Genomic DNA, 16870 nt, shown 5'->3' with positions numbered 1-16870 from the left:
GAATCAGCAATAAACGAATCTGCAATTATGTGATAATTGCAGAATAGATGGTTAAACATACAAGTTCCACCGTGCGCAATTATGGTTAAACATAGAAACACCGGCGACTGTGAGAAGCTCCGACGAAATTAGCAGTAAACTTGTATGACTATCTCTCGGGTTGGGTATTAAGTGGGAGAGACGAAGAGGTCGAGTAGTAAAAAAAAAGAAAAAAAAAACTAATTAAAACCATTAATCAGACGAGAAGTTGAAAAGATAGGACATACACGGTTTCCATATTCTAAATTCAAATTATTTATTTTTTTTGGGAAAACCGACACAACTTCAAAATTATATTATATGGGTCTTTTCAAATTTATAATGTAGTAAATCGCAAAAGGACGAAGTGAATGTGGTAGAACCCACAACTTTGGTTTGAGAATGGGGCTCATTCGTTAAAAAACTCTTTATTATACTATATGTATTTTTGATATTTACGTTAACCTCCACAAATAATACATGTTTGACTAGTAAAGCTGGGTTAGTTCTTTTCTTTCCAACCATTCCCCAGTAATTTTATTGTTGTAACAAAAGCCTCTTTCTTAATTTGAAAATTTTAGGATAGTGTTTATATAGATATTAAGAAGTTATGGTTCAATGAAGACAAAAGGATGGAGATTTATGTTAGTAGTATCTTGTACATGATAAACTTTCACATGACGCGTCAACTGAGTGTCAACTATACCAGTATAATAAAGTTGTATTGCAATAAGCATAATACAACACTTGTACTCGACCCAAAAATCATGCTTGCAAGGGACGTATTCACATTTTTCAAGTAAATTGTAATGAAAGGATGTTTCAGACAATAAAGTACATTGGGAGTTATTGAAGAAACAGCCCTGTGAGTGCCGAACTCCCAAATCATCCATCAAAACCTGAGCGTAACTATAGTTTGTGAGAGATGCGAAGAAAACATTTTAAATGTTCCCCAAAACAAGGAACAGAGGGATACCATTTGAGGATTCCTCGCATGTAACAAAGCGACTTCTTGTGACTCCACCAAGATTCTGTTGTTCCTCATGTAATGTGTTGGTTTAATCTGGAACCGGGTTCTGTTGTTCCTCATGTCAGATCTTCTATGTTTTCAAAAGAAACTGAACTTAACTCAGATGTCCATCAAACTATTAATCAAGGGCCTTTCAGGAAGGATAAACTTGCTCTCTTTATCGATTGAACCAACGCATTACTGTTCTTCTGTATGCATGTGCTTTAGGATGCTTGGACATGAAACTCCTCCGTTTCTCGTCACTAACCACTTTTTGTAAACTAAATGCGCCTCCTCTGGTCGCTGCAATCTGGTATATTTCTTTACTAGTATCAAAAAAGGAACATGATCCATTGTAATACCAGCAGTTACTTGCATTCTCGACAAAAGGCTTTCGGCCTCCTTCAATCTACCCTTCCAACAGAGCCCTCTAACCAGCTCAGTATAAGTAATGATATCAGGTTGACATCCCCATTTCAGCATTTCATCACACAACTGAAACGCCAACCCCAAGCGACCCCATGTACAAGCAGCACCTACTAGCAGATTATAGGTGGTAGTATCTGGGTGGATTTCGGTAGATCGCATTTGATTCTTGAACCGCCATGCGTCAAAGAACCTTTTGCCTTTCACATACCCATGAATCAACGCATTGTTGGTGTAAATATTTGGTTTAACACCGTAAGAAAGCATTAGATTTAGGACAGATAAAGCACTGCTAGTATCCCCACATCTTCCATAACCATCAATAACAACATTCCATAGCAGAACCTCTGGAAGCAAAGAACTTTTTAGCATGCTTAGAAGGAACTCGTTGGCCCTGTCCACATCTCCTTGTATACATAGACCTTGAATGATAACTTTGTATGAGATCTGATCAGGAGCAACACCGACATTTTGCATGGTACCATGCAGATCACACGCCTCATCAAACTTTCCCTCTTTGCACAAGGCGCTTATGAGAGTGTTGTAAGTGAAAAGATCAGGGTTTACTCCCCTCTTTACCATGTCACACATGAACCCATAAGCAGCTACCATGTTTCCACTCGAACATAACCCACGAATAATGACATTGTACACAACTGAATTAGCAGATACATTTTTCTGTGACATCTCCTTCCAAATCTCAAGGGCTTGAACCACATGTCCACTCTTAAAATAACTATCCATCAGAATGGTACAGGTGACTAAATCTAAGGGTGCGTTCGCCTGGCTACTATCTAAGATCTCTTCAAGGAGTTTTGTGTTGTTGTTTCCTATAACACCTTTCTGGCAAAGTGCATGCACGATTATGTTGCAAGTCACTCTATTTGGCTTAATACCATATTTACTCATAGTACTGAAGAGATACAGAGCTTTATCTACATTGTTAACACTGCAAAGACCCTTCATTAAGGTGTTATACGAAACACAGTTGGGAGAAGGACCTATCTCCCTCATCTCTCTAACAAGCCCATCTGCCTTGTCGATACAACCTAACTTACACAACCCGTTTATAAGATGATTGTGCGTGATCAAACCTGGAATAAATCCACTCTGCATCATTTTTTTCCGTAGCCAGAGAGCAGCATCCAACTTCCCTTGTAAACAGAGATCCCTCATTATAGACGAGTGGATAGACAAAGAATCATCATAATCAAAGCTCTTCGTCCGACATACACTCTCCCTACAAGATAAGCAAAGTGTAGGCTTTTATTAATCTGCTAGAGATACAAAACAAACCATAAGTTAGTTGTGAAAATACAAACCTCAAAGAAGTCAGACGATCCAAACTGCTTTTCAAAATCGAATCCAATACATTAAAAACAGCTTCCGGGTCACCCTTTTGGTCATAATCCTTTTTATCAGAAAACCAATTCTCAGTGCACGAGTGAGGATGATTGACAGGAGTGGATTGAGGATGTTCAATACAAGAAAGACGCATTTCAAAGTCCCTGCAAAATCCATAAAGAAGAGACTCAGCAAACAGATTAGTCAGGAAAACAATAAAAGAACAAAAGATGAATCAAACTAGACTAACCTCAGGTTGGTGAAAATAGGAGCAAAGATCCTAGCAACATTGTCACTAACAAAATCAAGGCTTTGGTTGAGTAAGCGAAGTACAGTGACCTGAGAAGATGAAACTTCCCCACAAGAAATGAAAAGCTGCATTCCAAATTTAAAACACAAAACGAAGTGAGCTGAAGCATAAAAATCAAAACTTTCGTATAACCCAACCAACCAAAACAAAACAGAGCTGTGTGAAGAGGAAAAAAGCTGCAAACTTACAGCCATGGGTTAATCAGATAAGCAGTGGAACAACAAAGCCAGTTACAGCACTTTGAATAAAGCTCTTCTCCAGTGGAATTAAAGAAGATACATTTCCGCTATACTCTAAACATGCCTGAACAGAGACGATTCATTACGCAAAATGGCTTCATGATATTGAAGCTGAAACATAGATCATGGTCTTAGAGATATCACAACATAAGCCCTGAGGACATGAAATTCACGACCAATGGAGATTGAATCATCAGAATTTGCATACCTGATCCAGATTGCGAAAAATGGGAATCAGAAGATGCTAAGGTAAGCTCTCTCCTTGGTTCTGGGCACGTTTGACGAAAATTAGGGTTCTTGCTTTTAATGGGCCGTAGTAGCCCATTAGTAATTTTGAGACGGGCTTTAGTTTCATCAATTATGCCCTCGTTCATTTCACTTTTATGTTTTTTTTTTTCTCAAAAGAAGATAAATTGGAAATCGTGTAATAATTATAATATACATCCAATCTTCCTTATAATGTCAAAATTGTTCCTCTCAAAATTGCCCGTTAAGGTCGACATTTGAAATTCACAACTCACAAAATCTGAAAATTAACTCATAAACCTGACAAGTTGAAATCAAAGCAAGAGCATCTATTTATCTATGGCTAAAAAAGGTTATGTGAGAATAGACATCATATGATGAGTGCATGCATATATATATATATATATATATATATATGTACATTATACATATATGACCGACCTAACATAATTTAGTTGTATATTAACAGATTTACTTATGTGTCAGTGTGTATGTCAACTAGTCAACTTGCAAAAACAAAAGGTAGCGCGAGCTGGGGGAATCAATGGCTCACAACTTTTCTTAATATTAAAAAATTGTTAATATCCATTATACAGAGAGACTTACACATTCATATGTATATATTCTTCATAGGCTCGAATCCTTTTAATGGCCTTATCCATTTTGGGTAAGACCGCCACCTTCTCGTTCTCATATCTTTCCTCAATTTCCCACTTTCCTAAATCAAATCTTTGGATTTATATCGACCGGACCACTTCTATTTTCATGAATATTATATGATACTATATATATTCCTACTTAATGGAGACCATGATATTTCCGACAAATACATCAGTATTAAGATAATTTTTTTAGTGCCAATTGCATCTCTCTTTGTACATGCCTAGTCTCGATCATTATCAACTTGAATCTCGAGTGTCATTCATTCGTCCCCACTAAGAAAAATACGTAAACGTAAATCCATATCGATCGACGCGTAAAGATGTATATAATCATACAAATTAAAATGTCAAAATTGGGGCGTATCATTTTTGGAAAACTCAATTTACACGCAAATTAAAAAAGAGGAAATAATTGTCGACTGAAATGAATAAAGAGTGTGGTAGCTTACGTACGACTACATGGATGAGTCAGTGTGAATGAACTTATTAGTAGACATTAGTAGAGACGAAAGTACATTAGTAGTACGTATAGGCGTATAGCATGACTATGTGAGATGCATTTTTCCTCTTCTCTACTTTTATTAAACTTATAAAGAGTTTTACTTATGTCTCAGTAAGTAGATGCATGCCACAGTTATATCTTAGGAAATTTCTAGAGTTAATTTTTCAGGTTAAGATATTAACATATTAATTAGTTTTAGAAGTTTCAAGGTTAGAAATATTTAACCTTTTTCTTTCTGATATTGGTTCAACGGATCCAATATGTATGAACCTAAGATAAATAACCTTGTGAAGCCAAAAGTCCCTACGGCAATCTTAACTTAAACCTTAATTAGCTTGCAAACTAAATTTAGTGTGAATGAATAGATGCGCCTTGTGATACCATTCATATAAAACAATCAAAACTGAGTGGCTTTGCTTTCCCATGAGACGGTGACGTTTTGTTCTTGTCCTATCCGGTTTTATTTATATGCCCCGCAGATCGTATAAGAGAGAGGATACGAATACGATATAGGAACATGATGATAACGCACGTAACTACAAAGCTGATACATATTAAAAGAGGAAAGTGATGATGAGTGTCATTGTTAAAATGCACAAAGATTTGGATTTATGATTGCCTGACCAAAAATCTTTATTACATCTCTACTTTTGTCGGCTCACAGTACCTTAGATTCCCAAAACCGACAACGCACATTTCAACATATTCCACAAATTTCGGCTTCTTTTCCTTCTTCTTTTCTCTTTTTTTCATCGCTTTTATATATTTTCCTTGATTCTTACGTAAGATTACATCTGAGCTGATCACCAAGAAAACAACCTGCGAGTGGTTTATAGGTGGAGCATGCCAAAATCTTTTTTGTATGTTTCATCCGCTCTGGTACGTGTGTTGTAACCCTTGGGAAATTACGTTTATGTTAGGACCGTCAATACTAGCCGGCTCGTTCCTTCAGAGGTTAGAATCATATATCCTATTGCAAGCCTAAGGGTTTTGTTTTTGGTCCCCAAAACCTTCAGGACAATCCTATTCTGACTACTTTAGAAGAAAATTTCAAACATGTGAAACGATTTATGCAAACTAGATCCACCAACCCTTTTGCCCACAGATTTTAATTCGATAAAACGCGTTACAATTTTTAAAAATATAAAGATCAAATCTGTTTTTTCAGATTGGATTCACTCTAGTAGTTTTAATATCAGTATAATATACTTCATCATGATGTATATGTATGCATGCATATATATATAAATATGTATATGTACCTTAGCTCTTCTTAAGCTCGCTTCGAACATGTGTTGGACCATTTCATCGAAAAATAAGTATACATGATTGTATATAGTCTCATACCGTTGATGGAGTTCTGATCAATACCAACATCTTGTTAATACGTTTGACATCGTTGATTTGAAAGAAAGAAAATGTAGAATATCCCAAGGAGAGTTTGCATGAGAAGAAGAGAGCAAAATGTAGCCGAAGGACAACTTGCCAGAAATATGTTTATCACCATATATGCATGATTAACAATGTTCCGGCAAGTCATCCTTGGCTGCATTATACTCTACTCCACGTCATGTAATTCTACTCCGTTGGGCTCACATGTCCATCAAAATTTTCAAGTACATCAATATGAGTGTGTGGTTTTGTGGTGGTTTAGGGAGTGGAGGAGAGGAAGTATTTATAAGAGAGACATATAATTAAGTTCTATACTCCGTTCCAATATTATATACATTTACATATTTGGTGATATAAATATTCGACCATCAGCTGGAGATTCCTATAGCAAGTGGCTGTAGTGCTCAACATAAAGGTAAATTATGTTATAATGTCAAAAGACTCGGCCTTTCTCACTGCACGGCCTTTCCACTACCCACTCATAAAATCTTGTACACTTCTAAAAATCTTTACATTACGTGGATCAAATTTATTGGTAATAAAAGAATTCGAACAAGTTTATTTAATCATCTCATATGTGAAATTTGTTTACAAAGTTGTAAACAAATTAGTATCGACACATAAACAAATATTCGATATAATTGATGTTTAATGTTTCCGAAAGGAACCGCATGGAAAGGGAGCGGAATATATAATTAGGTGGTGCGCGCTTTGGTCCACTACTTTGAACCAAATATATGTTTTACTTGTTTACAAATATATTGAAGTCAAAGGAATTATTGCATTAGTGGTGATTGGCCTCGATGCTAAATAAGAATCAAGAAAAACCAAAAGGAGAATATTAATAAAAGAAACATTACAGAGATGAGAGATATACTTTTATTTGACAGATTTATACAAACAGTAAATTTATGTATTCATGTTTGTTTGAAATTTGCAATATGTAAATGGGATGGTCAATTATATTTACCGTCAATCATATAACCACCAATATACGAGTACTTTAGAGTCCTACTTCTTAACTCGTACACAACCGATCACGTTCAGAGAGTTCAAAAAAATTGTTCTCTAATAATATATATATTTGAAAGAAGGCCTAAGAATATAGCATAAACTGGTGTTTTTAGTTGTAGTGGATTCGATTTGGTTAACTAGTCCATGATGTTTAGTTATAGATCTCAAAATCGATTTTAAATTAATTTAAGAAGATTCGACTACCTAAATATATACTTGTCTAGGTAACAATTAATAAAACCAGTATTGTTGTAGGGTGGTGTTAGTATGGTCTTAACTAGGCATTAAACGACTTCTACATTTTAGAACATTTTTTCTTCTTTTGAGAACTACTACTAATCACAGATTCACTGCAATAGATGGATGGACGCTAAGTTGTTTTATATAAATAGATATAGATATAGCTAAAAAAATAACAGAAATGGATCGGAAGTAAAAAAGGTGTGGCGGCCGCCAACAACTGCACCGCCCCTATGTCCTTGCCATATATGTTGGTCGGTACATGTAAGTATCTAAGCCTCAAAGCTAAGATAATGTTTTTGAATCAACTTTTTCATCATTTGTTAGGGATATGATTTGTTGTTTTGATTTATCATTTATTGATTTAGTAGCATTAGTCATCTTTATGGCATCTCCGCAACATATCTTCTAGAAATGTTATCTACTACTAATCGATAAGCTTTTCTTTCTAATGTCAAAAAGAAAAACATATTCATTAATATGATAATTAGTTGATTATTTCTTATAAACACAATTAGTTTTACTAAACTATAGTAGCTAACGGGCCATATTTTTAAAACAGTCCATTTTACTTTCGACTCGAGATCCCTAAATAGTAATTACACATGACTCCGTTGTCTGTTTTGGTAATTTTTTTTCACAAGTGTCAACTTTAGAAATACATGAAAATTTCCTACTGAGCATTTTGTCCTAATTTATAAGTCATGTGCAATCCTCTGCGTCGGAAGTTGTGTTTATTAAAACAGTCACAAACATTGCTTTTGTAATGATTATGTCTACAAATATTTAGATTTTAGATTATCAAAGACTAATAATTAAAAGTACTCATCACCTACGTACCATCTACGAAATCGGCCAAACAATCCCTTTGTTGAAAGGCAAGCATCCTCTGTGAAGTGTCATACCCAACTGCATGATCAACAAGAGCCGACGCTCCAAGCACATTAACCCTTTCCTCATTTTCCATGGACGATCTGACCAAAGCCGTGCAGAGAGAAGATGGGCTGTCTCGGAGATAAAGTCCTTTGTTTGAGATTGTGTAATCGAAACCTTGGAAATGGAGAGTGAGTTTGGGTAATGAATCTATGTCGAAGCCAACCTCGGTTGTGAAACACATTAGTTCGTTCACTTTGTACACGGTCGTTGGTCCAATCTGCGTCATTAGCTCTTCCTTCACCTCCTCGTAGAGTAATGGGTCTAGACTTGTATAGTACGTCCCGATATCTATTGCTATTCCACTACTCTCATTGCTTATTCTGATGAAAAACAAAGTTTGTGAGAAACATATATAATGGATTAACATTTAAACAAAGAAAAAAAAACATGTTTGTTTCAAACGCTGCTCCCTCATTTGCATTTTTATGTGAAGATGATAAAATATAAATTTCTTAGATATAAAATATTATTATTCCTTTTACAATTTGCGAATAATTAAAACTGCTGTTTAACTTGTTAAACGTTGTACGTTGTATCTTTAAAAAAAAAAAAAAAATAGACACCAATTTTTTAAGCAAACAAACAATCGAGACCCAAATATAATGGCTAGGTACATCAGATAAATTTTCTATAAGACGACTAATATGGTTTTGCTCTAATGAAAGAAGATCTCATACTGTTGATGGTTCTTTCATGATAAGCAAAACCATATAAGTCTCCATTAGGATCTTTAAATAGCAACACCAGTTAATCAATAAAATGAGTTTAATGACTGAATAATTTTTTTTTCTTATGAAAAACTTATTTAACTAAGAAATCGCATAAGAATATAAGTTTTGTTCATCAATATATATATATAGCAATTGCTTAAAGATGTGTGATTGGTAAATATAATGTAATTCATGTGAATGGGGAAATACAATTACATTCACTGTGATTAATTAACTTGCTGTTTAAGTATTTAGTTCTCTCAAGAGGTTGAGCCTGTGGAATCGTATATTATATCAGATTGTTTCATTTTACGTAACCATGTTAACTAGGTCTAAAATGGACTAATCCAAAAGTATAATCAAAATATCAGTAAAAGATATATTTATATACCTCTGTTGGCCAAGACTGATCCCGAAGAGAGAAACATGATACGAGTAAGCTTCCGTCCCCGTCGTGTTTAACATCGGAACCAATATCATATCGCCGCCGTACGCAGCCACTGATCCAAGACGGATGTAGTTACGCGACCCCGAGGTGGAAGGCCATAGACAGTGTGAAAATCTTGTGAGTCGAAGCTGAGAGAGGAGTGAGAAACGATGAGTAGTTAGACTCACTCTCCCGTCGACGCCACCTCCGTCTTCCTCCGGCGAAGCACGGTTACTAGTCCCGCAGCCAAAGACAAATCCTCTAACTATGGAGAGAGAGTTTTCTTGGTCAGTGATCGAGGATGTCAACTGAAGTGTGTCGGAAACAAGGTAGCCGGAGCTAGAGGGAGAGGCTTCGTAACGGCAAAAATCTGAAGGCGTGCAGAGAAGAGAGAGAGACGTTGTTTTCGTTGTTGTTGCGTTGTAATGGTCAGTTGAATTGGTTGAGACATGAGGACAAAGAGAAGAGCTGTTGCAAGAGATTGTAGAGAAAGTGTTGGAAGATTTGTCTGAGAGTGAGCACTGGTGGTCATCATCATTATCGAGACATGTGAGATGTGTAGAAGAGTCTAGTTTGAGGTTGAAAGTTCGCGTTGGGGTTCCGATGGTGATCTCAACGTAAAGATTTGATTCGAAAGGTAAAAAGAAGCCGTTTGGTTGATCGTTCGAGAGATCATCATCAAGGCTAGAGCAATGAGTTAATACAATGAGGAGAAGAAGAAGAAGAATAAGAAAGAGTGGATTTGATGAAACCATATTTGGACAAGAGTTTTCGTTTAGTTTAATATGCTTCTATAACATTCTAAATTGTTAGCTACCTTTTATATGAAATATGTAGCATATAATTGTTTGTGAATTGTTCCGGAAACATGAAACCAAACTAAAAGAAAGAGTTTCCATGCAACAACGTAGACATTATATGCGAATTGTAAATGAATTATCTTAAGTAGTTATCATGAAACTAATCATTTTCTAATCAGTGTTTCACCTTGCATGATATTATAAATGTTAATTTAATTAATGTTTTGTTATGTTAGTTTTTCTGAAAAATTAAAATTCTCGAAAATCATAAATCATGTGGCATGTGTGGGTTTATTATAAATGTAGGTGGGGTGGGTTGGTTACAAAACGCATCTACCGTGATAGAGGCACATATACTAGGTGACGTGGCCCATTTAGGATCATAAGAACTTGGGCTTCTGGGCGTAAAAGCCCAAAAGAATCAGACAAAAGAGAGATGCGTGGGTCTCACAAGAATCTACGGTATAGATTCATTTCTTCGCGGGGGTTTTGTTTTTGTTTTTGTTTTTGTTTTCGTTTCATTACACAAAACGCATGACGCGTTTTTTCTTCTTCGTGTAGATCTTTCTTTGTCTTCTTCTTCTTTCAATATCTTACGTTGAGCTCTCTCACCTCACCTAACACAACAACAACAAAAAAAAAGCTTTGAGCTTTTTCTTTTTCTTTATTGATTATTCAGAACGTAGAATTTTCTAATTCACGAATTTATTTATATTTATATTGATGCGGAGTTCGCGATTTCGTGGAATCAATTCTGGCTCATTCCAGGTATATAAAAATCTCATTTTTACGATCTGGGTTCTCTGTTTTTCTTGTTTTGTTCTCTTATCTTCCAATTTCTCCTTTTACGATCTGGGTTCTCTGTTTTCTATTGATTCGATGACTTGGGTAACTGAAAAAATCTCTCTTTTATGATCTGATTTTGTTGTAGAATAAACGGTGGTGGTCACTAGTGTTGGATTGCATCGTTTCGTTTTTTATCAGACTCTCAGCAAGTTTTAAGAGACTCTTTCACAAGTTTGCATCAATGGGTTGGGGAAACATTTATAGGAGACGTGTGAAAGTCTTCTCAGTAGCTATACTCATTTACCTCGATTACAAGGTAAAGCTTTTGAATCTGTTTCTTTCTCCTCTTGTTCTGTTTTGTGTTGTTGTAGTGCTTTTTTTATAGTTAAAGTACTGTTTTTTTTTTTTTTTTTTTGTATTTGTATATGTGAGTGAAGGGTGTTCAGCAAAAGGAGAAGTGGATTAAGAAGTCTAAAGTTCCTGCTTTGTGGGAAAAAGCTCATGATCGTAATGCTAAGCGGGTTTTGAATTTGATTGTGGAATTGGAAGGACTTTGGGTGAAAATGGGGCAGTATCTATCTACTCGTGCTGATGTTTTACCTCAGGCTTATATATCTCTTCTCAGGCAGTTGCAGGACTCCCTACCTCCTCGTCCGTTGCAGGAGGTTGTCTTTCTACTTTTATGTTAGCACTAGAGGATATACAGAGAAAAGCTTAAGTTTTTATTTGTGATATTATGTCAATGTAGTATGATTTTGAAGTTCTCTATTATGTGAGTGCTCGTTCTTTATAATACTAAGCTCTATATGTACCTTCTTCTCTCAGGTTTGTCGAACTATTGAAAGAGAACTAGGGCATTCCATGAATGTTCTGTTCACCGATTTTGCTGACGAGCCTTTGGCAACTGCTTCGGTAAAATTCTGAGATCTGTTAATAGAAGCAAAGTGCTTCTAAGCTACTAAATGGCTAGAAACTCGTATGCTTTGTTTTATAGTGAGCTCTCTGTTTTGTAGATAGCACAGGTTCATCGTGCAACTCTAGCTAATGGCCAGGATGTGGTTGTTAAAGTTCAGCATGATGGCATTAGAGCTATTATTTTGGAGGTATTGTCTTCGTTTCGAAGCTTTTGAGATGAACAATGGGAGCTATAGATATTATACGACTGTTGACACTCCTTTTTAACTTCTTTTCTCATTTCATTTCTTAACAGGACTTGAAGAATGCGAAGTCTATTGTTGACTGGATTGCGTGGGCAGAACCACAGTACGATTTTAACCCCATGATAGATGAATGGTGCAAGGAAGCTCCAAGAGAACTAGACTTCAATATTGAAGCCGGTATGCTTCACTTGCATAAATAATGAGTAGTCTTAATTTTCATCCTATGAGAAAATTATACTTGCATCAAAGCTTGTGATTGCCATCCATGATCAAGTTCTTAGGATGTGGTTGGAAAATATCAAGTTTAAATTATGCATGTCTTACCATTCTAATCAGATGTTCATTTTTAACTCTCAAACATGGCTATGATCGATATAACATGGTAAAAATAGGCAAATATTCTGTGTCTTTAAATTCCTTTCATAGATTCAGCATTTTTTAATGCTTTCACGTAACTCTGAACTGAGTTTTTCCCCATTTTCGTTTTGTTTCTCAATATGTAGAAAATACTCGAGCCGTATCCAGGAATCTCGGATGCAAGAAGACAAATGATGAAGTTAGAAGTGACAATCGGGTTGATGTCTTAATTCCGGATATAATTCAGGTTCATATCTGTCCTACTCTAAAGCATACATACATACAAAATTTCATGTCTAGGATGGAAGCATCAATACCCTTAGTGAAAACACAAAAGACATCCAAATACTAAAAGAATTATGTATATCGATGGACCAGTCATTTTACGGATGGTAATTCTGTATCATGGTATCTCTGATGCTGCATGTTGTCTATATTTTTTTATTTCTTAGAAAATGCGCTAGGATAAGTAGTGGATCAATGTAGCTAATGTGTAACACAGATTGTCCCAGGTATTCAGTGTACACTTAAACTGAGCACTAGATTGAATGAATTTAGATGCTGAAAGCCGTTCAATCCTTTTCCGAATTCCTGCTACTTATGCCTTACACCTCCTCTGTTGCTCTAAATGACAGTCTTCTGAGAGTGTACTCATTCTTGAGTATATGGATGGAATTCGTTTGAACGATGTGGAATCTCTAGATGCTTTTGGTGTAGATAAACAAAAGATCGTTGAAGAGATCACTCGTGCATATGCCCATCAGATATATGTTGATGGATTTTTCAATGGCGACCCTCATCCAGGTATGGTCCTCATGATTTTTTTTTTGGACTTCGCCAATTGGTTTCTGTCTTGTAACACCAAGTTTGCTTAGACAGGTCTTCGTCTGATAGAATAATATCTATACTATGTTTTGCAGGAAATTTTCTTGTTAGTAAAGAACCACCACACCGTCCTATATTACTTGATTTTGGGCTTACAAAGAAAATCTCACACTCCTTGAAACAAGCCTTAGCCAAAATGTTTCTAGCATCAGCAGAGGTTTGTGAAAGATTATGCAATATATCTCTCTTTTCTACCTGTTTGTCTTACCCAACCCATTAGTTTGATCATTTTGTAGGGTGTTAGAGTGATGAGTTTGTTCGTTAACAGAATTTAAATGTTTTAACATTTAAACAGTTGAACAAACTGCAAAATAAAGTAAAAGAAAAAAAACACTGAGCCAACTGCACTCTGGTCATGTGAATATTTTTTGTCACAGGGAGATCAAGTGGCGCTTTTGTCTGCCTTTTCAGAAATGGGACTTAAGCTGCGGTTAGATCTGCCAGATCAGGCAATGAGCGTGGCAGGTCTCTTCTTCCGATCTTCAACTCCTTCAAACGAAGCTCTGGTAAGTAAATTTACTTCTTTCTTCCATAACCTTGCTTTCTCTATTGGGGTAACTTTAGCGAATCCGCTCTTACAGATTCCTCTCTTAATAGAAAACGCTAAAAACCCTGAACGATCAAAGAACGCAAAATATGAAAGTTATACAGGAGAAGATGCAGCTCAGCCAGAAAGAAGTTAAACGCTTCAATCCGGTAAGCATTAATTTCTGTCAAGTATATGCTTTAGTGACCATCAATATCTAAATGAAAACATTTGATGCAGATAGATGCATTTCCTGGTGATATTGTTATTTTTGCAAGGGTCATTAATTTACTCAGAGGTATGATGTGTGAATCATACTATTTTACCTCATTGCATCAAAGGGTTGGATTAATTATATTCCTTTGCTATTTATTTACTTATTTATTTTGTCGGCTATTTAGGACTTTCATCCACTATGAATGTTCGGATCGTTTATCTGGACATCATGAGACCATTCGCCGAATCTGTTCTGTTGGGGTAAGCCCCCTTGGCATTTTGCAGTTCATTTCATCATTTTCTTGGAAGATATCTCGTACGATGATAATGTGACTTTGCAGGAGTATCAGTCGAGGACCAACTGTAGATGCTCACTGGATACATGACTCGCCAATCCATTCTGGTGTAGAGGTCAAACTGAGGAGGCTGCTCACTGAACTTGGGAGTATCCAGAAAATTCTTGGAATTCAGGTGAGCTACGCTCTATTACTGTCGGTGTGTAAGAGGCTTCCTTTTTATTTTACCTTTGGTTTAATTCACCCATGATTGTTTAGGTATGTGCATATAAAGATGGGAAAGTCATTATTGACACTGCTGCTGGAGTGCTTGGAAGATATGACCCACGTCCAGTTCAACCCGATAGTTTATTTCCTGTTTTCTCTGTGACAAAGGGTGTCACTGCCGGAATGATACATTGGCTTGTCGACAAAAGGTGAGTAACAACATTATAAGCTTTCAAACTTTTTCATGTATTTATTTCACACACCCTAACATTCCGAATCGGCTTCAAGTCGTACATATTGGTCTCATTGTAAATTCCATGATCTCGTTTGCAGAACTCATGCTTAGTCATACTTTCGTAATGTTTAGTATTTTAATGATACAGAAAACTCCAGCTCGACCAGACTGTGGCAAATATATGGCCAGGATTCGGATCAAATGGAAAAGATACCATTAAGGTATACGGAGCTACACTGTCACATAACCCATTTTGCAATCTGTTGTGAGATATTGCTTTTCATTTTAATACCTCGGTTTTATGTTTCAGGTCCATCATGTGCTTAACCATACATCTGGGATGCACAGTGCCTTTGACCCCGTAGGAGAAAATCCTCTGCTTATTTGCGACTGGGATGAATGTTTGAAACGTATTGCTAATTCATCACCTGAAACAGAGCCTGGCACTCAGCAGTTTTATCACTATCTCACGTTTGGATGGCTATGTGGTGGAATCCTCGAGGTAAAATGATCAGATCATTCATTGTTTAAGCATTAGAACTGATACAATTCTCAGTTTGTATCTCTTACCTCTACCATGTTGATTTCAATCTTGCTTTCACCAATCTTGAACAGTATGCTTCTGGAAAGAAATTCCAGGAGATCCTGGAAGAGGCCATTATTAAACCCTTAAAGATTGATGGAGAACTGTACATTGGAATCCCCCCAGGTAAAATAGTAACAGATATTGAGTTACGTTACGAGCTTTACTTGGAATTATCTAACATCTTGATCTTATTATAGGTGTTGAATCTAGGCTTGCCACTTTGACGTTGGACACCGATGAATTGAGCAAGCTTTCGTCCCTTGCCAGTCAGCCTGAGCTTCCTTCCACATTTCAGCCTGACAAGATCTTACAACTGGCAACCAGCTTGCCAGTCTTATTTAACACATTGAATGTGCGCAGAGCCATAATTCCTGCGGCTAATGGACATTTATCTGCTCGAGCACTTGCACGGTACTATGCAACCCTAGCAGATGGAGGCCTAGTGCCACCTCCACATTCCTCTTTATCCCAGCCACCACTAGGTAGCCACACCCATGTTCCGAAATTCACATCGTTGAAAGACACAACAAAAAAGAGAAAGGGTAAGGAGATAGCAGCTACAGAAAAGCTTAAACCAAAAGATCATCAAGAGAAGAGGCTTTATGATGAGAAGCAGTTTATTAGTGCTAGTAGCAGCAGAGAGTCAAATACAGAAAGTTTAGCTAGACTAGTTGATACCAGCAGTTCTGCAGGTGAAACTGAGATCAGTAGAGATGATCATCAAGATGATATTCACAATATGTTTAGCAACCCGATGATCCTTGATGCTTTCATGGGTGCTGGAGATTACAGTAACTTAGTGGTACCTGATGGGAAGTTTGGGCTTGGTTTTAAGCGTGTCATTTCACAAGATGGGTCTCTGGCTGGATTTGGACATTCGGGGATGGGAGGATCAACAGGCTTCTGTGACATCAAAAACAGATTTTCCATTGCAGTTACACTAAACAAGATGTCTATGGGAGGTGTTACGGCTAATATTATGCAGCTGGTTTGCTCAGAGTTAAATATTCCCTTGCCTAAGGACTTCTCCCTTTCAAGTGCTATCGGTCCAGATTCAGAGATGGCTACGCCTCTAATCAACTAAGGTTGGATTTCTACATAAGTTTTGCTTGCTTACGTTTCAACATACATAGCGGTCTCCTTAAATAGCTAAATAGACATTGCTGGAAAGTAAAGTGTAATGATCAGTTTTTTTTGTTTCTGTATACTCAAGGAACTAATTCGAGCAATTCCCTTGTGAGAATGTAATGTATCGCCTATACCATTTGCAGTATTTCGAGCAATAAAGTATATGTTAGACACAAACTTGAAATAGTTTTTGTTTTTATTTTCCATTCTTCG

General features: G+C 36.5%; 3 protein-coding genes across 7 annotated transcripts; 1 reads left to right on the top strand and 2 right to left on the bottom strand.

Moving 5' to 3' along the window:
- Positions 1-708: 708 nt before the first annotated feature.
- On the bottom strand, positions 709-3667 carry LOC104736505 (pentatricopeptide repeat-containing protein At5g24830). Of its 4 annotated transcripts, XR_015577359.1 has the most exons (6): positions 3555-3667; positions 3296-3457; positions 3048-3172; positions 2776-2961; positions 995-2693; positions 709-917 (listed from the first exon to the last, which is right to left on the bottom strand). XR_015577359.1 is itself a non-coding variant. In XM_087480069.1 (5 exons), exons 2-5 carry the CDS (start codon positions 3299-3301, stop codon positions 1226-1228), a joined length of 1785 nt encoding a protein of 594 aa, XP_087336195.1. In that variant the 5' UTR covers positions 3302-3457; positions 3555-3667; the 3' UTR covers positions 709-1225. The 4 variants fall into 4 exon arrangements, 2 of the variants coding, with proteins under 2 accessions (XP_087336195.1, XP_087336196.1); XR_015577358.1 differs by having other exon boundaries at positions 3296-3608; XM_087480069.1 differs by having other exon boundaries at positions 709-2693.
- A 4454-nt stretch (positions 3668-8121) lies between these two features.
- Positions 8122-10326, bottom strand: LOC104738157 (aspartic proteinase nepenthesin-1-like). The gene is made up of 2 exons (XM_087480073.1): positions 9440-10326; positions 8122-8658 (listed from the first exon to the last, which is right to left on the bottom strand). Exons 1-2 carry the CDS (start codon positions 10228-10230, stop codon positions 8235-8237), a joined length of 1215 nt encoding a protein of 404 aa, XP_087336199.1. The 5' UTR covers positions 10231-10326; the 3' UTR covers positions 8122-8234.
- A 408-nt stretch (positions 10327-10734) lies between these two features.
- LOC104736503 (uncharacterized) lies at positions 10735-16834 on the top strand. Of its 2 annotated transcripts, none has more exons than XM_087480067.1 (19): positions 10735-11043; positions 11207-11377; positions 11499-11726; positions 11887-11973; positions 12075-12164; positions 12272-12398; positions 12725-12825; positions 13214-13382; positions 13499-13620; positions 13841-13969; positions 14061-14159; positions 14230-14287; positions 14391-14466; positions 14547-14676; positions 14760-14917; positions 15092-15164; positions 15254-15445; positions 15559-15652; positions 15727-16834. In XM_087480067.1, the coding sequence occupies exons 1-19, from the start codon at positions 10999-11001 to the stop codon at positions 16611-16613; spliced, it is 3036 nt and encodes a 1011-aa protein (XP_087336193.1). In that variant the 5' UTR covers positions 10735-10998; the 3' UTR covers positions 16614-16834. The 2 variants fall into 2 exon arrangements, with proteins under 2 accessions (XP_087336193.1, XP_087336194.1); XM_087480068.1 differs by having other exon boundaries at positions 10758-11043; positions 14045-14159.
- Positions 16835-16870: the final 36 nt, after the last annotated feature.

The sequence above is a fragment of the Camelina sativa genome, chromosome 13 (genome assembly GCF_030686135.1).
Source record: "Camelina sativa cultivar CO46 ecotype springtype chromosome 13, ASM3068613v1".
Classification (NCBI taxonomy): Eukaryota; Viridiplantae; Streptophyta; class Magnoliopsida; order Brassicales; family Brassicaceae; genus Camelina; species Camelina sativa.
This window is presented reverse-complemented; position numbering and strand designations above follow the sequence as displayed.

Bases quoted from the DNA above. Each gene is read 5' to 3' on its own strand.
- LOC104738157 (XM_087480073.1), bottom strand. From the start codon at position 10,230: ATGGTTTCATCAAATCCACTCTTTCTTATTCTTCTTCTTCTTCTCCTC. The intron at 8,659-9,439 runs GTATATAAATAT...GTTTTTCATCAG, and splicing joins ATCAGTCTTGGCCAACAGAG to AATAAGCAATGAGAGTAGTG.
- LOC104736505 (XM_087480069.1), bottom strand. The intron at 2,962-3,047 runs GTTAGTCTAGTT...TGGATTTTGCAG, and splicing joins CCTATTTTCACCAACCTGAG to GGACTTTGAAATGCGTCTTT. The intron at 2,694-2,775 runs GTTTGTATTTTC...CTTATCTTGTAG, and splicing joins GATCGTCTGACTTCTTTGAG to GGAGAGTGTATGTCGGACGA.
- LOC104736503 (XM_087480067.1), top strand. From the start codon at position 10,999: ATGCGGAGTTCGCGATTTCGTGGAATCAATTCTGGCTCATTCCAG. The intron at 13,383-13,498 runs GTATGGTCCTCA...TATGTTTTGCAG, and splicing joins CAATGGCGACCCTCATCCAG to GAAATTTTCTTGTTAGTAAA. The intron at 14,677-14,759 runs GTGAGCTACGCT...ATGATTGTTTAG, and splicing joins AGAAAATTCTTGGAATTCAG to GTATGTGCATATAAAGATGG.